Here is a 22,704-nt window from a genome sequence, read left to right on the forward strand (position 1 = left end):
GGACCCGTTGTGTAATCAAAGCGGGGCCTGATTACAGCTGGCTGGAGGAGAAGTGAAGCCATTATTGTGTCGTAATGGACTGTGCTCTCTTAACCTCTCGTTTGCCCAGATTTCAGGTGGTGGTGGTTATGGTCACTATTAGTGAGAATTGTTTTGATTGTTTAAGCGCTTTGTGGATTGGAAAAGCGATATATAAATACAAATTACTTACTTACTTACTTACTCTGGGAAGTCTCCGTCTACAAGGGACTCGTTGTTTTAACAAAATGCGGGGTGATTAAAGCTGGTTGGAGGAGGAGTAAGGCCATTATTAAATCATGATGGACTCGTAACCTCTCGTTCGCTGAGATTTCAGACGGGGGAGAACTTGATAAAGTAATAACTTTAAAACGTGGTCATGATGGTGACTTACTGCATCTTGGAGCATTCAAAACATCTCAAAGAGTCTCACATTAATTGCCCTTTATTAATAATAATAACAATAACTTATCATGAGACAACGATAAATTATATCATGCGAATAGTTAATAAAAATGTTTTATTTTCATTTTTTATTAAACAATTATCAGATTACAATACAATCATTTTAACCTATATATTGCTTATTCTCATTAGAATAATTTGACGAGACCAGTTCCTTTATTAATTCTAATGAAAACACAATGTTATGTTTATCAAAGATTTGTTTTTAAAAAAGCACAATCAATTCTAAACTTGAATTTTACTAAACAATTAACCGGAATTCGTTTTTCTTTTTAATTAATTTCAGAACAAAAATAAAAAAGTAAATGAATTTATATAATAAGTTTATTGCGTAAGACCTCACTTTCTAGACTTTTTTTTTAGTATATGTTATTTATGTTTTATTCGCCAAAACTTCTTAAATTACACCAGGACCGAATGTCAGTGTAGCAGTTTCTGCCCGGACTCATTTAGGAGAAGGACCTAGCATCTTGTTTCAGGCGGAACACACATTGTTGCAAAAGAGGACATTGAACACGTAAGTTTCTACATGACAGTCAAAAGAGACATTAAATCTGTTTTTAGTATCGACGAGTGTTTTCGAAATGCTTAAATTAAACGACAGATATAATCATTTCGATGCTTGTTTTTGCGTGTGTCGAACAACGTTAGCCATAACATTCTCAGCACTTTTGTGTCTTCTATGAAATCATTTGTGACATTGTTTGGCGTTTTTGTTCCGTGGAAACATATTTTTAAAACAAATGCACTGTGTTTCTCGCACAGGTGAGCGTGTTGGAAACCTAAGTCAAAATGCCTAAAAAGAAAACCGGAGCCAGAAAAAAGGCAGAAAGTCGCAAAGAACGAGAGAAACAGAGTCGAGCCAACAGAGATATCGTGGATTTGGCGAAACATCCCTGCAACTTCTGCATGGTGACCGGAAATAAGTCCATTATATTGTGCCTTTATTTTAATGCTGCTTTTCTAATCTTTTTTTATTTCATTTTTTAGGATTGTGACAAATGCCAAATGTGAGTATAGGTGGCTTTGGTTGATCAATGTCTGTGTCCTTTAACAATCTTTAACATTTACCAGCATCTATTTCTTCCTTTGCAGGAAACAGAAGAACCGAGCTTTCTGTTACTTCTGCAAGGTTGTACAGAAGCTGCCTGTCTGCGCACAGTGCGGTGAGTGAAGTCAAAAAGTTGATTTAATGGATGAAGACATGATGTACAATTACAAACGCTCTCTTTTCTCGGAGAACTATAATATTAATACTTGTGGATTTAATGTGTGTGAGTGTGCAGCTTTTAAAACAATAATATTTGTCGTTGCTACTATTCCTAAATACATATGTGTAACAAAGACAAGCTGATGATTTGATTTAGCTTTAGGCAAACGTCTGTCTATACAAGATAAAAATACTTTCTAATGACGTTCGATTTGATATAATTTCAGTTTGGATATTAGGCACCAATTAAGGTGTATTTTCTCTTCTGTTCAAAGGTAAAACTAAGTGCATGAAGGCTTCAGATTGTGTCATCAGACACCCCGGCATCCACATCACAGGCATGGGAATGGTGGTAAGTTGTTTTAGTTTAATTAATTTAATTTAATTAATTTTAAACTTATAGACAAATTCTAATTACACTCATTTTCTACTCGCCCTCATGTCGACTAAGGGTTGGTATTATTTTCTGAGTAGTTTGTCCTTTTTTTTTTAAGAGTTATAGACAAAAGTTTTTGTTCATTTTAATGTAGCAACTGGAGCTCAGTTGTCTTTGTCTTCATCTCCCTCCTAAAAGACACTTGAAAACATCCAAATATATTTTGTGTCCCTTTAGCATGAATTAAATGGCTCTACATTTTTTTTAAAACATGGACAGAAATAATATTTAAGAGTGCTCCTGGTTTGACTTGACTTTGGATAATAATAATGGCCGTGCCCTTCACATCTAAGGATCCCATGTTTAAAAATAATTAAATTGTAGATAAACAGGATTTTAGAATACAATACAAAAAGGTTTAATAGAAATCTTTGGTTCAATTCCATAAATCACACACATCATTGAGAGATGTATAAACAATACAAAAAGTCTACCTTTCATTGTTCCCTTTAATCTCCAAGGGTGCTGTATGTGACTTCTGCGAGGCCTGGGTGTGTCACGGCAGGAAGTGTCTGAGCACACACGCTTGCATCTGTCCACTGGCTGATGCCGAGTGCATCGAGTGTGAACGTGGCGTCTGGGATCACGGTGAGTTCCCCCTCGCTCGGCTCTGAAGAAGCACACGTCGTTGTAAACACCGTTTGTTATTAGGCGGGAGAATCTTCCGCTGCTCCTTCTGTCACAACTTCCTGTGTGAGGATGATCAGTTTGAGCACCAGGCCAGCTGCCAGGTCCTTCAAGCGGAGACCTTCAAATGTGAGTCACTCTTTGAGTAAAAGAAAGATTTCCCACGTTCGTCTTTGACGTGGTGTGAATGTTCTCGTGATGTTCAGGTATTTCCTGCAATAGACTGGGACAACACTCCTGCCTGCGCTGTAAGGTAAGAAGCCTCCTTTTGTCGTCTTATCATTTCAAAGATGGTTGAATCCGCCTCAACCACCTCGTGTCCCTCAGGTGTGCTTCTGCGACGATCATTCGAAGAGTAAGGTCTTCAAACAGGAGAAGGGAAAAGCGCCACCGTGTCCCAAGTGTGGACATGAAACCCAGGAGACGAAGGACCTCAGCATGTCCAGTGAGTTTTTCTGGACAGTACAAAGCCATGTTTACTATCTTTTTTTCCCCGCATAATGATAACACATGGAACTGGGAACGTGATAGTAAAAGATTTGGCGCCATCTGGTGGTGATTATACAGCATGCATCGGGCCATTTACTATTATTGTGCGTTATTTTGGATTATTCGAGATTAACCATTATTTCCCGTGTTTCATTTAATTCACATAATGAATTTATATGATTATTGCATGTTTTTATGTAAATAAATGTGTTTGGTTATATTCAATTGTTTAAAAAAATGTTCTCTAAAAAATAACTTTTTACAAAAGCCTTAAAACGTCTGTGACCGGAAACCATTTCTTTGTGGTATCCCTTGTGTTGTCACTGGGTCAAGGTGAACGACCTCCATCACCGCATATGTATTTATGGAAGCCAGGGAGGTCGTTGACCCAGAGACGACACAAGGGATAAATGGACTTACTGTTAATAAGTTATTACAATATGGTTATGTATCATTGAATGAAATACTGATTAAAAATAAATCAGAAGATAATCGAATGCGTTTAGTAACGTGATATATATAGAGTTCCTGTACAAGTGACATGCATTTAGTGCCCGTTAAAGTTGTAATGAAGAGGTTATTACAACATATCTATGGAATATTGCATGAACATAAGTTTACAGTCTACTATGTCTTTGTCTCATTGCTCAATTTTGAGATTTGATTCATTATACCACGTCTTATATTACACCACGTAATAAAACCTTGTAATCAGTTACACGTTTTATGTCGTACGATCATCTGACCTCTTATCCTGTCCTTCAGCACGCACGCTGAAGTTCGGACGACAGAACGAGAACGACGATTACGACGACGGCGCCTCAGGGTACGACGCCTACTGGCAGAAAGTCGCGTCTGGCGGCGCAGACCAGGAGTACGATGACGGAGAGGATTATGATGATGATGACGACGATGAGGATGATGATGAAGATGACGAAGATGACGAAGACGACGATGATGACGATGAAGACGAGGAGGAGGAGGAGGAGAAGGAGGTCAAAACTGCAGAGAGCCTCTCTGCTCTGAAACTGGAAGGAGCTGCTGTGTGAAGAGAGAAGATATTTACTTTGAAACAGACCATGACGGAAAAAAAAACGTATTTTGAAATGACGAGTGGATTCACGCATTTAATATTTTACCCGCAAAATATTACATTTCAAGTGGTTGTTTTTAAAAAAAAAAAAGAAAAAAGAAAAAGGAATATATGAGGAGCCTGGCGGTTATTTTTATCTGTTACTTAACATTTTAAGCATTTCTCTCCATGTTTGTGGCAAATAAATATTTGATGCAGAAATAAATGGAAGTTATTCCGCAGTTTTTGTCGTCACATCGACACGTCGGCGATCGCAAAAACCATGACGCATTAAACATGCGTTAACGATTATTTTCATTGCAAAACATCCAACAAATTGATGCTTGTATAGCGCTTTTCCAGACCAGGGTCACAAAGCGCTTAAACAATCAAAACAATATTCAATAAAATATATACTTTAAAGATCAAGATAAAAGTGATAACACAACAGGAGTTCCAGAAAATCAAGGAAAAGCCTGAACAAATAGAAACGTCTTAAGATGTTTCTTGAAGGAGTCAGTAGATCATCAAACACAGAGGAAGATCGTTCCAAAGCTTAGGAGCAACAGCCTGGAAGGATTTCTCTCCTCTGGTCCTGAACCGTGTTCAGGAACCATCAGTAGATTCTGATCCACAGACCTCAGAGCCCGAGCTGGGGTGTAAGGCTGGATCAGATCACTGATGTAAGGTCTGACCATGAATAGATCTGAAAGTAAGAACCAGAATTTTAAAGTTGATCCTGAAAGAAACTGGCAGCCAGTGAATAGTTTTAAGGATCGGAGAAATGTGAGTTCTTCTACTAGAGCGGGTCAGAATTCTCGCTGCAGAGTTTTATATTAACTGCAGACGAGACAGCTCCTAAAATATAGATGGCACTCTTGACACCCAAGTACTGACTCAACCCTAAAAAGTAGTGCGTGTCCGTGATAGTGTTGTATGGGCGGAGTCGTGTGTAAGGTCAGATGTATCGACTCTACAGGAGGATTAAACGAGTTTTTCTGAGCGTCCCATGAAATCTAATTAACAAAAGAAATGCAGTATCGTTCGGCTTCTCCTCTCCAGTGACGACTGTGTGCAGTGGGAGTGTGTTCTGGCTGCAGGGCGTGTAGGAATTGCGCCCGGAACCGCGTCCATTTGTGCGTTTGTTTTGAGGATTCCAGGACGAACACGCTCCTCCGAACCCATGCGGGCTGGTCGCGGACTCTGGGGGTCAGTTTCGCCGCAGAAGAAGCTGGATCCATGACGGCGCCTCGAGTGCTTGTGCATCGGCTCAGTTGTCAAGTTCAGCAGGCAGTGGTAGGTTCGTGCACCGCGGTCACGCCAGCACCCAGTCCGCTTAAATGTTCGTGCGCGCGTACTTTGCTTATTACGGCACTGCCTAATACGTAACGTGAAGACGAGAAGCTTTTTAAAAGTAATAGAAACAGGTAAAAGTTCATTTTCGCGAATGAATCCAGATATTTTAGAAAAATATCTAGTATGTAGTATGTAGAGCCTGTATATTATATATAAATTGAATTAACTTTCAAGATATTTTATCAAATATTTTTTTTGTTTGCAGAACTAAAACTAATTAACACTTTATTAAGAGCATAATCCCATATTGCTATTTATATAAGCATTTTTGGACTACCTTTATTTTGAAAGCACACAATAGAATCTCATGAAATCTATTGAGTCTATTCTTCAGGTAGTCTACTTCTGTCTAGATACATTTCAGCCAATGCCAAACTAGGGGTGCTTTCTATACAAACATTTCTGAACATTTTTAAAGAGCCTTTATTTTAAAAGCACACAATAGAATTTCATAAAACTTCTTGAGTCTATTCTTAAGACAGTCTACTTCAGTCTACATAAGGTTCAGCCATGCCAAACTAGGGGTATTTTATCTACACACATTTGAAAACAGCATACATTCATATGAATATATTTAAAGGACCTTTATTCTGTAAGTACACAATAGAATTTCATAAAACTTTATTAACTCTATTCTTCAGTAGTCTACTTCAGTTTAGATACATTTCAGCCAATGCCAAACTAGGGGTATTTTCTCTACACGCATTTTAAAGCGACATAAATTCTAATAAATGAGTATATTTAAAGGGCCTTTTTTTCTGAAAGTACACAATAGAATTTCATGACATTTAAGCAAACATTGAGATTTAAAGGAACGTTTTCAAAGTTTTAAAACTTTTGAAATATTTGCTAAAATATCTTGAAAATGAATTCAGTTTCATTAATGGAAATCTCTGGATTCGTTCGCGAAAATGAACTTTTACATGTTTCTATTAATTTTTAAAGAGCTTCGTGTGTTCACGTTATGGTTGGGCCACTGCCGTAATAAGCAGAGTATGCGCGCACGACACATTTAAGCGGACCGCGGTGATATTGTTGGGGACATCTGGGCTCTCTTTCTTGTGTTGACGTTTACTTCCGCTGTCAGTGTCAAGGTTGTTGCTCAACCAAGAGGTGTGTCTGCTTGAACCCACGTGTTCCTCATCGATGGCGAACAACGAGTTTTGAGTCAAGAAACTAGAACAAGCTACACATGTCACCAGCAGCACTTTCACTTTCGGTATGTTTTTCTCAGCCTGTGTCAACATTTCATTCCCTCTCGCCTACATCTTTCTTGATATTCCTGTTCTGCCCCATTCATGGCCACCTTTCGTCAACTCAATTCGAATCGATTCAACCGAACCACAGCTTCCAATTTCCCAAAGCAGATCTCCAGAGGGATTAATAAAGTCCATCTTATCTAATCTAAGTGCTCGCAATGTTTACCAGGAGAACTTCCTGTCTGTGACGCATGTCTTTAAACTTCTGTTAAAAACAAGCTTATAATATAGACTATGATTTTTTTTTTAAAGAACATTAAAACGAACATACATTTTTGTTTATAGCTCTAAAAAAGCATTTTACTAGGCATTGATGTCAATATAAAATAACTTAAAAAAACAAACTCCCCCTGAAATCTTACAGGTTGACTTTTGCAACGTTGACAAAAGATTATTAAAAGCAATTTCTGGTCTTAAACATGAGGATATATATGAATTATTTAATATATAAAAAATATATATTAAGATTGTGATAAATACATGCTAGTTGCTCTAATGTGTTTTTTTTTTATGACAAAGTACAGCAGGAAAAAAACAGTAACTGCTCTGAAGATCCTGCGTGGGTTACCTAGCTTGTCAATCATTTGGCTATTACTCTAAAAAGAGAACAGATTACTCTGAAAATAACCGTCTGAAATCTCAGCGAACAAGGTTACAAGAATCCATTAGGACCTAATAATGGCTTTACTCCTCCTCCAGGCAGCTGTAATCACGCCCGCTTTGTTTATACAACGAGTCCTTCGTAGGTGGAGACACCCATGATTGATGACGCGTGGTGACAAACCTCAATGTTTTTGACCAATCACAGCAGAGGGGGCGTGGTTATGGTAAACGAAATTCCACCCCTCCCCCCAGTAGGTGGGGCTTAAGTACTTTTTAACTAGTAGAGGTAAAAGATTAGAGCAGCCTGTTTTCATGATGATTATATATTAACTGCTGTGTGTATTATGCGACCAACAGGCAGTAAAGAAAACATGGAATACCTAAGAACACTGTTCAGGCCAAACAAAGTCACAGCTTTTTGATTTAATATAAGCGATTGTTGTTTTTCTCTCACCATCATTAGATTTGTCCAAACAAATTTGCATTCAGATTAGACAATCAGATGGTTTTACATGACTACACACTGATAAAATAGTCAAGTTCTTCAAACATTTTCAATCCAACTCCGCATCTACTGTGCACACAAAATGAGGCTTCATATAGATATAGATATAGATATAGATATAGATATAGATATATAGATATAGAGATATATATATATACTGTATATATAAATGAACTTTATTGATCCCTCTGGAGAACTCCTTCAGCAAATTGTTTTTCCAGCACACAGCAACACAGACGTTACATTCATAAAAAAAGAACAAGAACAAAGTGCAATAAAAAGAAAGTGCAAGATGACACAATCTAAATATACATCTAAAGAACATAGATCAAAGAAAAATAACAAAGAAAAGGATACAAAGATTTTCCCAGAATAGAATCATCTTTTCACTCCACTCGCCCCCAAACTCAGAATTAAACAATCTAATAGCACAAGGAATGAATAAGTCCCTGAGTCTATTAGTGTTGCATCATGGTAAGGAGCATTCGTGCGCTCATTCTGCTTCTCTGCTCACTGATGACAGTGTTGAGAGGATGATGTCATCATCCATGATGGACAGTAGTTTGTTCAATGATCTCCTCTCAGCAACTTTCACCAGTGAGTCCAGCTTCAACCACAGAGCTCCTGATCAACCTGTCCAACCCGTTGACACACAAAGCTTCCTCTAAGCCACATATGAATGCAGGTTACAAAACATGTTGGTCTAATTATGTTTGGCTTGTTTCAGATATATCAATATATTTATGTCTATTTCTATTTAGAGTAAATTAATGATCAACCCATAACGGACACTCCACTTAAGGAATAATGCTTACGTTTTCATACTAGAAGTGAATAATGTAATTGTAGATACATGACATTCGATTGTGATCCTTGAAATGCACAGTGAACTGTTACATGTTATTTGGTGGTAAACAAGGTGCCACAAGTTTTTCTGCCAAAAAACGGCAAATAAATCCCATCATTGGAGCTCGTCTGATGGAGACCTTGTCTTGAGTGATTTGCTGTTTGCGATGTCACTTAACCTTTGTGTCATCTCTGGGTCAAGGTGACCCTGAGGCCCGGAAACAAATGTCTTTGTGGTATCCCTTCCGTTGCCTCTGGGACATTCGTTTTCGGGCCTTTGGGTTAATTTGACCCAGAGATAACACAAGGGTTAAAGAAACGGTGTCATTGTTAAAAACATAAAAAGGTAAGCATGATAGGGAGGGTTTAGAAATAATAAATTTGGGTAGATTCTTTTTTTAAATTTTTTTAACCCTTTTGTTATCTTAGGGTCAAGGTGACCCTGAGGCCTAAAAACAAACTTGATTGAAGTATCCCTTTTCTCATCTTCAGGTCAAAGTGAATGACCTCAAAACACTTTTGTTTTCAGGCCCCGGGTCACCTTGACCCAGAGATAACACAAGGCTTAAGTGAGTCACTTCAATTAACCACGTGGTCCCTCTAAATATATTTTTTAAACCTCTTTTTATTTGTAGAAAAACATCTTAAATTAAACACGCACAATGTTACAAATACTTGAGATTATTATATCTACTTGAACCCAGAGTGTTTGGCTGCAATGACGTGGAGGATGCGTTCATGGAGTTTCATCCACTAACCTGGAGAGATTCTGGAGTCATTAACTCAACCCTTGTTTGCAGAAGAGTCCTTGTCTCCAACTGACCTGCAACATCTCCAATACAACTCTGGTCTGGTTGAGCGTGTTGATCCTCAGGTACGTCTCTCTCGGTCGCCCGAGACGACGATGGTTAAAATGACTCAAAAAAGCATCGTTAACTGTCAATTATTGTATCCTTCCCTAAAGCTTTCCGAGTTCCAACGCTGTGATAGAGGACTATTTAACCATCCAGCATTGCCTGGAACATATGGGATCCTTGAAGGTGAGAAAAGGTACCGGACATGACTGATGTTTACCATCAAATATTAAAGCTATTTACCATTTCGTTGATTAAAAGCTACATAGCTGTCAATCGTCTTTCGTTAAAAAAAGGGTTAATTTCTCTCCTACTTGTTTTACATCAACTGATTTTCTTCTAATTCCCAGAACTCAAATGCAATGTTGTATACACCGACAAATCATTTGATCGCAGTAAGTCCGTTTCTCGTTTCCTCTTTTACATGCACCAGGCACTTCCACGAGTTTCCTTTAATTGAATTCAACAAAATGGCCGTTTTTTTGTTTGTTTGTTTTCAAACCTAAATCTAAAACTAAACATTTGTCTTCATATAAAATTTTACTTTAAAGTTTGTAAAAGAAAATTGCTCCCGGGGTTATCTTATTTAGAAGGTTAAAGTGTTTATATCCTAATGTTTTCTTTAATTTTGACAAATAATGTTTATGTCACTCTCAGAAAAACTGTGCACTCAAATGTTACACGACGGAACTTGAGATGGTGATGGACGAGGAGAACATTACAGATAATTGCGTGGGCGCATTTATTGAAAGAGTAAAAGAACTGAATGTAAGACGTGAGTCTTTTTTACTTTTTTGTAATCAATATATGGAATCTTGAATTTCACAAATCTTATGTACCGGCTTCGACTCAAAGTGCTATGAATTTTGTTTCAATTTGCACAAGAGGAATTGTGTCCTACGTTATCGGCCGCCATCTCTGGGCCACATAAAATAAATTGGTGGGCCAGATTTGGCCCTTGAGGCTGGTGTTGATATGTAGTTAGAGACTTATAAAACTGATCTCAGGGTCCAGAGGAGCACAAAAGTGAGTTACTTTAAATGAAATACTTCAATTTATGTGTATACATATATATAAAGTATATACTACTGAGCTTTTCCAAGCTTAAAGGCCAATGTTTATAAAGCAAAGAGTGCCATCTATATTTTAGGAGCTGTCTCGTCTGCAGTTAATACAAAACTTTGCAGCGAGAATTCTGAGCCGCTCTAGTAGGAGAACTCACATTTCTCTGCATTGGATGCCAGTTTATTTCAGGATCAATTTTAAATTACTTTCAGATCTATTCATGGTCAGACTCCTCCTTACATCAGTGATCTGATCCAGACTTACACCCCAGCTCGGGCTCTGAAGTCTGTGGATCAGAATCTACTGATGGTTCCTGAACACGCTTCAGGACCAGAGGAGAGAAATCCTTCCAGGCTGTTGCTCCTAAGCTTTGGAACGATCTTCCTCTCACTCTTTGATGGATCTACTGACTGTTAAAGTTCTTTGTGACTCTGGTCTAAAAAGCCACTTTACAAATAACCTTGACCTCCTTACTTACTTACTGTCTAGTTGGCTCTGAAAATGAGGAAAGCGTTTCATGAAGCTTCATAAATAAGACAATCCGTTAACAAAAAAAGGACAAAGATGTACTTTTCTTAATTTCTGAGCTGATCTAGTACTATTGTTTGAATGCTTACTATGGTATTCTTCAGCCTCACGGCCCTGTGTGGCCACAGAACAGGTATATGATTGACCTTAAGTATCGTGGGATGAATTAGAAGTGGGATTATCGGAGGTTACTGAACATCTTGAAATTATCAAATATTTAAACAAAGCTATTTGAATACAAGAGGTGAAGTGTAATGTACCTTATATGTTAGCGTCCAGGTTCAAACAAACAAACCAACACTAGCAACGGGGGAGCTAATGCTAACGGTAGGTTACGCCGCAAAGATATGGAAAACTCATCGTTAAGTAGCACAGTTTAATCAGCGATTGCATTTCAAATGATTATTAATTTCAAATTACAATTTCTTTCTTCAGGAGCATTGTGTCCAATGTGAAACCCACCCATTGAAGAACGTCACCACATTCCTGGGCGAATTTGTTAATCTTTTGCAAATTTTATCCAATTAAGTGTTTTTTTTTTTTAAACTATTCCATCCATGTGAATGAAATGTATATATTTGACTCGATGTAAATGTGAGATCGTGTGCTACCATTGACAGAAGTGAATGTCTTTTTTTTATAATGACCTAAACTTCTACTTAATGGTGAAGTTTGATCAGTTTCGCTGATCGAAGGAGATTTAAAGAACCTTTTTTTTTACCGCGTACTGAATGAATAACTGTGTATTTGAGCTATAATTTATTTAATCACTTCATATTAAACTCAAGTCATGGACACGACTGCGTAGCGTTCCTTTTTGGCCGATACTCAATTGTACTAATCATCGTAGGAATTTATCCAGCGCCATCTGTGTTTTACTCCAAAGGAAAAAAAAATGTGTATAAACAAAAATACTTATTGGGATCGTCAGGCCTGAAAAATGCTCCGACAAATTGATCCTTTTAATGTTTAAAATATTTTTCACTAGTGTAAATCAACTATTGTTTTGGAAGTTTGTGAAAAAGGACGCCAGACAAATTCAATCAATTTGTTGATACAACAATTTCGAATTAAGTACAAGTCTATTTTAAATTGTTAACTTGAGGCTATATCATGGAAAAGCTCAAGATTGATGACCAGAATTGGAGATATTCTGGACCATAAATTCAGCTTAGCGCAGCAAGAGTAGGGGAGAAAATTGAGTACAGTAAAATATACTCTCTACTTCATACTCTCTCTTCAGATAGATAGATAGATAGATAGAGAGAATTGATTCGGGAAATCGTTTTTCCAGCACACAGCAACACAGACGATAGATTCATAAAACAAGAACAAAGTGCAATAAAAAGGAAGTGCAAGATGACACAATCTAAATCTAAAGATAAAAAACATAGATAAAAGAAAAATAACACAAAGATTAACATGGAATAGAATCATCTTTTCACTTCACTCCTGCCCCCAAACTCAGAATTAAACAATCTTAATAGCACGAGGAATGAATGAGTCCCTGAGTCTATTAGTGTTGCATTATGGGAGGAGCACCTGGTGATTATATATTGTATATGACAAGTGTTATGGCGATACTGTTGATAAAAATGTGCTAGGAGTGAATGTTTTGGACCATTTTTTTTTTACAATTTAGGTTTTCAACAACTCTCAAATTTTAATCAATTATTTTTTGACTGTGTGAAAACAGTTAAACGACTGGATATTTCCAGTAGTCGTTCACACTTTGTGCGTTTTTCAGCTTCTGTGCTACGACTAGGAAACTCTGAATTGAATATCGATTCACTAATGTTTTTGAGTTGGACTCTATCATTAATAATATATAATTCCGTGGCTCGATTCTGAGCTGTGTGACAGAAACAAATACAAGACGGACAGGAAATCAGCTTTTTTATTGTGTCTGTGAAATGTACCGTAAATAATAAAAAAAAACGAAATAAAAAAACACAATATACAAAATAAATCCACTTTCAAAAGATCCATCATTACCAGTTCAGTCGAGTCAGACCTCTTGTCTCCGTGATCTCACTCCGTCACAAAAGAAAATGTTTTCCCGACTCCTCACGAGTCCACCTTGCCGTACGTCCCGTCCGGAGGTCTGTAGTGCTTCGGGAAAGCCATCAGCTGCAACATGTTGAAGGCGTATTTCCTGCACTTGATATTCTTTTCCACGTTCTCTATGCGACATCCATCTCTGAGCGTCACGCACAGGAGGGTGGGATGAGTGCAAGAAAGAAAAGAGAAGAAAAAATTAAACACGTTTGTCGTTTCCATGCTCCTGTGGCCTTCAAGAAGCAACAGGTATGTTGAGAACAACAAAAAAATCTCGAGGTTTAGATTTACAGTCTGTCAAACATTCCTCTTGCATGACTGACTTTTTTTTTTCCATTTAGCTCTGGAATGTTGTCGACTTATTCATCAACCAAATAGCAAAGAAGCACTGAATGTTGAAGTCTGAGGATCTGACTTCATAAATCCATTAGATTAAGGGAATGGTAAACGTAGTTATTCAAAAAAGATAGGAGTTACATTAAAAACATTATTTCAAGTTTATTCTTCAAAGAAAGAGTTGATGAAGTCACAGATTAAAAAATAAATAAATATAGAACTAGAAAGAAAGCTAAATTAAGTCAAGATGAAAAAAACAAACTTATTGTTGAATTAATATGAATTATTTAAATTATGATTTAAGCGAATACATAAGAAGGTATGATACACATATATATACTCGTTTTACAAGAATAGTTATAGTGAAGGCTTCTATATAAAAAATAACAATCAAGAGTAAGACAGTGAGAAAGTGCGCCAGTCGTTTATTGATATTTAGCGAGCAGAAAAACAAGACTTAAAATGAGCCAGACGACCAGAAGGTGGGAGCTGACGAGCAGCAGGGCAATGGGGTAAAAGTGTCGATATGCTGGTTTGTTCTCCGTCGTCGGTGCCGCCTCGGGTTCCTCCCAGTGCCCGAACTCTACCCGAGTTGGCTGACTGGCCCATGTGGGAGGTGGGGTGGGGGGGGTGGTCGACGGTGGGTGGGGTCGTGGGGGGGGGGCGGGACGAAACACAAGAGAGAGAGAGAGAGAGAGAGAGAGAGCAGTGCGAGAAAAGAAGGACGAGCTGTTAGTCGGACACAGAAGAAGTTGAGAACATCACAGTGAATGCAGGTCGGGGTTGAGGGAAACTGTCGATGTTGCGCATTTCCTCAAACCACAATATTTACCGGGTTGCTAACCAAAATAAATGGCAACACGCAGCACGACTGGTTACACAGGTAAGATCACGCTTGTGGAAGCCATCCGCACATACCGGTGACTCACAAACAATCAGCCATTACATGATGACCGGCTTGACATCGGAGCAGTCAACTTCAGAGCATCCTTTTTAAGACCTGTCAATCAAGTCTCTCCCGGTGATCGATCAGTGTTTGACGCAAATGGAAATAAAAATCCACGATGCGGCTTTAAATAACTTAAGTTGATGCATCTGCGAGAGGCGAGAGGCTGGATGGGTCACCGGGAGGAACATTTATTTTCAGGATATGTGCGACCTATTTTATTTTTTATTTTCTTTTGTTCCTGGAGATGACAGAGTGGATTCGGTGCAGCTACAAAAAAAGGAAGAACACAGTGTTTCCTCTCAGTCGTTATCGGCTGCTGCAGCTGTAATTGGAATGTATTTTTTACAGGAAGTTCTCTCTTAAAGTGTGTCAAAACTCGTGATACCTGAAGTCAGTAACAAGGACACGTTCCTAGAGCTCCATGGATAAGTGGTTATAACCGTCTTATTCTGCTCGTGGACAACCCGGCACGTCACCACAGCAGGGGAAGTGATCCTGACCTACGTGAATTTAGCACTTGTTTCCACCAATGGCCACATGGAATGCCCAGTTATTTTGTAGCTATTTATTAGTTGTATATTTAGAGCTAGATTTAGCTAGAGAGTATGTAGAGCCTGTATCATGACACGGGGGAGAAAGGTACAATATATAGTGATACTATAGTAACGAGATATATGCGTAGTATTGTCGAGTACTTGACTCTGGTGTTGCAGAATTTACCACATAAAGACCACATGACTCTTGACGAAGTCGTAACTACTTTAATTTGTTTTTGAAACCAAAATATTTCCAAACATCAGCTTTGGAGCTGCTGGAGTTGACTGTATCCTCTCGTCCTCAGTCACCATCAGGAATCTATCCATCTATCCATCTATCTATCCGTCCATCTATCCGTCCATCTATCCATATATCTATCCATACATATATCTATCCATCCATATATCCATCCATATATCCATCCATATATCCATCCATCTATCTATCTATCTATCTATCTATCTATCTATCTATCTATCTATCTATCTATCTATCTATCTATCTATCTATCTATCTATCTATCTATCTATCTATCTATCTATCTATCTATCTATCTATCTATCTATCTATCCATCTATCCATCTATCCATCTATCTATCTATCCATCTATCCATCTATCCATCTATCCATCTATCCATCTATCCATCCATCCATCCATCCATCCATCCATCCATCCATCCATCCATCCATCCATCCATCCATCCATCCATCCATCCATCCATCCGTCCATCCATCCATCCGTCCGTCCATCCATCCGTCCATCTATCCATCCATCTATCCGTCCATCTATCCATCTATCCATCCATCTATCCGTCCATCTATCCATCTATCTATCTATCCATATATCTATCTATCCATATATCTATCCATCCATGTATCTATCCATCCATCCATCCATGTATCTATCCATCCATCCATCCATCCATCCATCCATCCATCCATCCATCCATCCATCCATCCATCCATCCATCCATCCATCCATCCATCCATCCATCCATCCATCCATCCATCCATCCATCCATCCATCCATCCATCCATCCATCCATCCATCCATCCATCCATCACCTACAACACACTAAACTATTTTGTACACATCGGTTTGTCCCAATAAATGTACCTTTATTTGTTTCAGTCATTACAATGAACTATAAATGAAAGGGCTATAAGAGTTTTTTTGACATAAGAAAAAGGACAAACTTATGTCTTCGTGTCACAAATGTAATGATTAAGTATCGTTTCATCACTTTCGTTTTAAAAGTAGGGTTTTATCTCTGACAAAAACACAGTGTTTTACTGCATATTAACCTACAGTCTACCCTGACCGTTTCAACTTTGCCTTCTAAAAGCTTCGAGGAGGCGTGACTCTCAAGCGGCTGATTGTGGAGTCGAGTCGCGGGTCATCAGACCCTTGAATTCAGAAACAGGACATTCATCTGTGAGAAGTGGATCCCAGGACACGCAGCTATCTTTAGTTTGGGAAAGGTCATCATTCAGAAGAGTTGGACGGGTCTGTGGGGAGCAGTTTGTGGAGAAACTACAGTCTCAGCTGGAGTTTGATTTACTTTTTATTGTATAAACATCTGTTCATTAGCAAGAGGGACATCCTTTCTAACCGACTACAAGCATGTTGGTGTATTTCTTGAAAAGGCAGCAATCTCGCTGGAACAGCGACATCTTTTTGGGAAGATATTTAACATTTTTTCGGACTGTTATGATCAAAGCACCATTACCAAACAACCAGAATTTGTTATGCCTAAATATGGCTAAGATTTTTTTTTACAACCTGCTTGGAGATCAAGATCGTTGTGTTTATCCGTCTTCCAGGTAATGTTTATAAAATGTTGTTGGTGTCATCTGGATTAATTAAGGTTTTGAGGATACTTGACTTGTTGTTGACATGAAAAAACGTCAAAGACGAGTTACTTTCTGTGTGTCTGTGGAGACGATGTTTGTCATTCAACACTGTTTTAGATTTTGTAGGTTCAAAAAGAATTCAGAGAAAGTTTTTGATGCGAGTCAAGACCATTTTCGTATCAAATTCAAGCTAGAAAAGTGATCGGACAACGTTTCGATGTCTACACAAAAGATTGAAAGAGTGTCTTTGAAGTTGACATACTTTTTTTTCCCCTCAATGATCTGATGAACGGACAAACACGGAACAGTCACGTCGACACGAGTCATGGATCCGTCGGGGGGTTCTTACCTCCTCATACAGTCCAGGGCTCGGATGTAGAAATCTTTGTTGAGCCGGTGTTCGTCGCGCAACAGCGAGCACTGCTCCAGCGTGACAGACATGGCCGTCCGGTCTTTGGCACTTTTGCAGCTGGTGAACCTGATGCCGTTCAACCTCCTGCAGATCTGGAGGTGGAACAAAAAACAAGCGCAAACTAAAGTTGAAATAACTGCTTTAAATATGAATCCAAAAACTGACAATAACAACACGGTAACTCATTACAATATATATATATAACAACAGACGCAACAACACTAACAACAAAGAAAGTCATGTCAACAAATACACGTATTAAAGGAAGTCGTTCAGAACTTTTCTTCTGAATGACTTCTTCACCTCCTGTGAACTAGATTTCATGCTTCTGACGGAGACTTGGCTCCGGGCTGGTGAGTGTTTACCGTTTACCTGAATTTGCCTTTTTTTTTAGCTCCCCTTCACATCTCAAGGTTAAGGTGAGGGTCTCGCTTTTTTTTGCTTAAATCACGTTTTCTGTGACTCCATCCGACACGTATTCCAGCCTTGAACTGCAGCTATTGGAACTGATCTTGTCCCGTTTGTGGTCGTTTTAATTTTGTCCAGTCTGTAACTGCTGCGACTCATGAAAAAAGGGCCACACTTTAGATCTTGTGTGAGACAGCATGCATTTCTGATCACCTGCCTGTGATACTTTCCGTCTCAATCCCTCTTTCGTTGGGAAATAATGATTGACAGTCCCTCACGCCTCCAGCGCATGATAACTCCCCAAACTGCGTCTCGTTTCCATGAGCTATTTAAGCAATTTGTGTCTGACATTTGAAGGTGATTGTGCTACTAGCGCTGATGAACTTTTAGCATCTTTCAACTCAACATGTGTGACTTTCTTAGATTCTGTTGCACCTTTTAAAACCAAGCCCACTAAAGCACCGCCGCAGCCGTGGATTAATGACTCCGTCCGTGCTCTTCGACGCACATGTCGACAGGCTGGAGACGTCCAGTATAGTCTCCAATAACAACCACAAACCTCGGGTTCTGTTCAACATCTTCAACTCACTTGTGACTCCCTACGATAACTCCCCCGTGGCACCATCTCCTACTCTCTGCAATGACTTCCAAAAAATTATTTATCGCTAAAATCTCCTCGGCCAGCTACTCCCTTAAACACGGTAAACACTCTTGGATAGAGTAAGACACCTATGATAGTCTTCCCTCTCGCCTGCTTAAAAATGTCAATGATATTTAGGAAAAGTTTCAGTCTGGCGTTAAACCTCACCACGGCTCTCCTATGAGAGTCACAAACGACCGACTGTTAACCGTTGACTCGGGCACCTCTGCTGTTCTAGCGCTCCTGGACTTAACTGCAGCTTTTGATACGTTGGACCACGAAATTATTTTATCACGCCTCAAAGAAGAATGTGTCGGAATCAAAGGAAGAGCTTTTTCATGGTTAAAGTCCTACCTGCGTGATCGCACTTTTTCAGTGGTTCTAGGTCTCAGCTGCGGCCCTTCTCACTTCTGGGGTCCCCCAAGGTTCCATTTTGGGTCCCATACTCTTTTTTATTATATATACTACCTCTGGGATCCCATTTTTAAGAAACCTGATATCGCTTTTCAAATCGCTTCCACTTAAATCCAACTCACACGCCTCCTCTCAGACTTCGCTTGACTGCTTAAACCAAGTCAAATCCTGGATGAAAAGGAACTTTTTAAATCTTAATGATGACAAAACAGAAGTCATCATCTTTGGACAAAATGGCCCCGAAGGTCCCTCTGGGCGCCTGAGCTCCTCTCTTCCCAACATCCAGCCTTCGGTCAAAAACCTTGATGAGTTTTTTGATAATAAATTTGACTAACTAGTGAAGTCTGTCATCAGGAACAGTATTTTATAAATTAAGAATTTTATCGAAGGTACTACTGGTCTGGAGAGGGTTATTCATGTTTTATCACCTCACAGCTGGATTATTGTAACTCCCTCTATTTTGGGGTTGACAAAAACACTGGTGTCCCGTCTTTAACTCATCTCGCCAATATTAGCCACATTAGGATAGATTAAAAAAATATTTTAAACTTTTTAAATCATCACTCAAAACGCACTTTTATTCTGCGGCTTTTAATTCACGTTGATTTGGACGAGCGTTGCTTCCGTTAGTGTGTGTCATGATATGCCCTGCATTGTGTGTCTTTTATGTCGTCGCACCTTATGTTTTTGAGCGCCTGTGCAGCGATTTGGTCGACCTTGGTTGTTTTTAAACGTGCTTTATAAATAAAAGTTGACCCTGACTTGACTATAAGGTAATTGAACGTCAGAATAAAAGGGAAACAATTAAGACTGTTGTTCTTTCTGCTCCTTAAAATATTTTAAAAATACATACAGTTAAAATTGTTTCAATTAAATATGTTTTAAATAATTTAATTCTATATTTACTTTATTGAAAGGTGGACATTGCTTTAAAATAATACAATTAAATGAATATTCTTTAAATTAATAAACTTTCTTTTGACATATACATGTAGTTGGATATTCTTATTCCAATAATACTAAAAAATAAATGTTTACATTCATAGCCTTTCAAAATCAATATAAAATGTTTTAGGATGTCCTTCTAAATAAATAAACTAAACTAAACTAAAAGGCCATGAACAAAAATTATTTAACGTAGAATTTTGTTTTGTTTTTTAATATATATATATTTTTTAACTTAAATTATTAAAATAGAAAAATTAAAAACATATTCAACCTTTCAATGTACAAAAATAAAAACACAATTAAATGCTTAAAAAAACAAAGAAAATTTTTAAAAATTGGATTGTCAATATATAGTCAATATTCTGATGGCACTTTCAAACACATATGTTCATTTTATAAATCATACTGATATGATAAAGTACTATAAACTTTTCGGTCATTAAACCAACACAAATGGAGTGAAATGTATAAATGTGCAATTAAATGATTAATTTAATAAATATATTTTTTTCAATTCATATCATGACTCCAGGAACATTTTGTCTCTTCTGTTCCACCATCATTTCCTTGTCATTAAATTAAAAAAAAATCTTCCGTCAGTTATCTTTAATTAAATGCCACAGTAGGCGCCGTAATGGAAAGAGCCGCAGGTCGCAGCCGACAATTCTATAAAGGTCATCAGATTTTATGGCTGTAGATTTTTTTTTTTAAAAGCGCTACGAGGGGTTCGTCGACAAAGCTTCATGAAGCAGTGTCTTTATTTCCCATTCACGGTGGCTTAAAATGAGTGGTTTAATTTGTATTCTTATGATTTTTTTTCCATTTAGTTTTCATTTTGTTAAGCAATATACAAAAATATCAAATATAAATATCAAATATCAAATGTATAAATGATTTTCTGTCCATCTTCTTGTCAATAAAAAAAAAAATATATATATATATATATATATATTAAACATTAAATGTTGGTGGTTTACTTTAAAAAGTTGCTCAATTCCATCAATTAGCAAAGAGTGCCATCTTGTGGGATTTCACGATACCGCCAATGATTCATGAAGCTTTGTAATATCAGCAGTTATTCATGAAATCTGTGTGTTTTCCAAAGATCCATACCGCTCCGGCGACCCATAAGATCTCCACGTTCTTCCTCTTTTTCACGGCGACATTCTGGCCCAGTGTCTCAAGCAACTCCTTTGTGTCGGGCTGAGTCTGAAAAGACGGTAGACCTGTTCAAGACAAGACAACCACGACTCGTGTCATTTTTCTTTGTCGGGAGAAAAACTTTAAAAAGCAGCGTACTCACATTCTGTTGGCACCTTTTCAGACAGAGCCTTGTAGTAAAGTTCCAACATCTCAAAGTTCTTCAGGTTTATTCTCTCTTGGAGGGAAATGTCTCCGAACCTAACGAGCGGGTTTAGATGTCAGTGTCCGAGACCGCGGCTCAGGTCACGACGCGTTCATCTCACCTCTCGGCTAGAGTCTGCTGTTCGTTGATGCCCACGTTGAACAGCACGGGGAACACTCGCAGAGGTCGGCCATCTTTGAGTTCCTCTGGGAGGGTTTGGAACACCACTTTAGGTAATGGCACTTGGACAACACAGTGATCTCTGGAGACAGAAGGAGTTCTACATCACGTGCTTCAACGTTTGTTCATGTGGTGGGGAGTGTGACGGGACGGGAAAGCAACCCAGGAAGTTTCTGCTCTTGAGTCTAGAGAATCGACTTGTTCCTCAGTATTTTGTAAGTACATCTGCGACCTCACCGTGTTGATGAAGCTTTAGGAAGCAGTGAGCTTATTTTCCATGCAGTAGATGGCGCTGTTGAGATTAGAATAGCTGCTCAGAAGCCAGAGCTTGTGAGAGCATCATCTAATGGGCTAATGACGACGATGCTTCATGAAGCTTCATCAGCGCATCAAAACTAACCGGTGTAGGTACAATGTCGTCCCCCCAATTCCTACGTGATGACATCACACGCTGCATATGCGAACGTCTCTTAAAAATTTTTTTTTATGGGTTAAAGAAACGTCAACAAAACGTTTACATGATACTTTTTACCACATAAAACATTTATATTGACAAAAAGACAATCTTCTTCAACCTAATTCCTTTCCGTTCTTTCATTTCCTGGTCTGACGATCATGTGACTTTGACACCAACAGGAAGTGTCTGCGCTACATGTAACTGTGAAAGAAATATTGCTTTATTACAATATTAATGTGTTTTAAACTGCTGACCGCTTTACCACAATGAATATGTGTTAGCTTTGCCACAATGAGTATGTGTTTGCTTTGCCACAATGAATATGGGTTTGAAACTGCTTATTGGTTTAACAAGAAACTGCTGATTGATTTGACACAACTGCTGATAGCTTTGACACAATGCGTATGTGTTTAAAACCACTGCTTTACTAAAATACATAAGTGTTTGAAACCTCTCACAAGAGGGGTCAACTAAAGAGCAAGTGGAAAACAGGAAACTAGGTGAGATAACCTTGACTGCTATCTGTAAGATACCATGAATAAACTGTTTGAAACTGCTTGTGATGTAACCCTTCACAATGTATCCTATTCTGAAGAAACTAAATAAAAGAGGAGGGACGCAAGGCCTTCGTTGGACAGTTGGTGAGAACTGACTTCCGCGTTGGTTCTGCTGTTCCCTCCGGAGTGAAGACAAACTCTTGCTGGTGTGAGTCTGAATCTTTTGCTATTGAACTGATTTGTCTGTGAATCTTTGTGAACAGTTTTTCTGACATTTAACGAAGTCGCTGATTGGCTGAAGTTGTTTTTACTAATAACGTACAATTGTACAATGCG

General features: G+C 38.3%; 3 protein-coding genes across 14 annotated transcripts in view; 2 read left to right on the plus strand and 1 right to left on the minus strand.

Moving 5' to 3' along the window:
- Positions 1–935: 935 nt before the first annotated feature.
- On the plus strand, positions 936–4,543 carry noazfp (nucleolar atypical zinc finger). The gene is made up of 10 exons (XM_087784165.1): positions 936–1,000; positions 1,249–1,395; positions 1,474–1,493; positions 1,579–1,649; positions 1,969–2,045; positions 2,591–2,717; positions 2,781–2,885; positions 2,963–3,009; positions 3,084–3,201; positions 4,011–4,543. The coding sequence occupies exons 2-10, from the start codon at positions 1,276–1,278 to the stop codon at positions 4,292–4,294; spliced, it is 969 nt and encodes a 322-aa protein (XP_087640291.1). The 5' UTR covers positions 936–1,000; positions 1,249–1,275; the 3' UTR covers positions 4,295–4,543.
- Positions 4,544–5,301: 758 nt separating this feature from the next.
- On the plus strand, positions 5,302–12,130 carry LOC148089508 (uncharacterized). Of its 7 annotated transcripts, none has more exons than XM_087784196.1 (7): positions 5,302–5,613; positions 6,761–6,892; positions 9,687–9,760; positions 9,851–9,926; positions 10,091–10,135; positions 10,398–10,508; positions 11,769–12,130. In XM_087784196.1, exons 2-7 carry the CDS (start codon positions 6,866–6,868, stop codon positions 11,859–11,861), a joined length of 426 nt encoding a protein of 141 aa, XP_087640322.1. In that variant the 5' UTR covers positions 5,302–5,613; positions 6,761–6,865; the 3' UTR covers positions 11,862–12,130. The 7 variants fall into 7 exon arrangements, 5 of the variants coding, with proteins under 5 accessions (XP_087640322.1, XP_087640330.1, XP_087640338.1 ...); XM_087784204.1 differs by having other exon boundaries at positions 9,690–9,760; XR_015710527.1 differs by lacking the exon at positions 6,761–6,892 and having other exon boundaries at positions 9,851–9,936; positions 10,398–10,515.
- A 1,082-nt stretch (positions 12,131–13,212) lies between these two features.
- inpp4b (inositol polyphosphate-4-phosphatase type II B) overlaps positions 13,213–22,704 on the minus strand; it is a 160,829-nt gene continuing 151,337 nt past the window's right edge. For 4 of the 6 annotated variants that reach the window (XM_087807628.1, XM_087807645.1, XM_087807653.1 and 1 more), the window contains 5 exons: positions 21,356–21,496; positions 21,193–21,290; positions 21,003–21,115; positions 17,417–17,571; positions 14,140–14,327 (listed from right to left, as the gene is read on the minus strand). In XM_087807628.1, coding sequence (XP_087663754.1) covers positions 14,153–14,327; positions 17,417–17,571; positions 21,003–21,115; positions 21,193–21,290; positions 21,356–21,496 — 682 coding nt within the window. In that variant the 3' untranslated portion in view covers positions 14,140–14,152. Of the gene's footprint in view, positions 13,534–14,139; positions 14,328–17,416; positions 17,572–21,002; positions 21,116–21,192; positions 21,291–21,355; positions 21,497–22,704 lie in introns of those variants that run through there. The other 2 variants (XM_087807638.1, XR_015713327.1) reach the window with 2 other exon arrangements.

The sequence above is a fragment of the Callionymus lyra genome, chromosome 1 (genome assembly GCF_982586985.1).
Source record: "Callionymus lyra chromosome 1, fCalLyr1.hap1.1, whole genome shotgun sequence".
NCBI lineage: Eukaryota > Metazoa > Chordata > Actinopteri > Syngnathiformes > Callionymidae > Callionymus > Callionymus lyra.

Excerpts from the sequence above, each read along its gene's own strand:
- noazfp (XM_087784165.1), top strand. The coding sequence starts at position 1,276 with ATGCCTAAAAAGAAAACCGGAGCCAGAAAAAAGGCAGAAAGTCGCAAA. Across the intron at positions 1,650-1,968 it reads GCCTGTCTGCGCACAGTGCG|GTAAAACTAAGTGCATGAAG; the intron begins GTGAGTGAAGTC and ends TTCTGTTCAAAG. Across the intron at positions 3,202-4,010 it reads GAAGGACCTCAGCATGTCCA|CACGCACGCTGAAGTTCGGA; the intron begins GTGAGTTTTTCT and ends CCTGTCCTTCAG.
- LOC148089508 (XM_087784177.1), top strand. The coding sequence starts at position 5,557 with ATGACGGCGCCTCGAGTGCTTGTGCATCGGCTCAGTTGTCAAGTTCAG. Across the intron at positions 9,927-10,090 it reads AACATATGGGATCCTTGAAG|AACTCAAATGCAATGTTGTA; the intron begins GTGAGAAAAGGT and ends TCTAATTCCCAG. Across the intron at positions 10,509-11,768 it reads AAAGAGTAAAAGAACTGAAT|GAGCATTGTGTCCAATGTGA; the intron begins GTAAGACGTGAG and ends TTCTTTCTTCAG.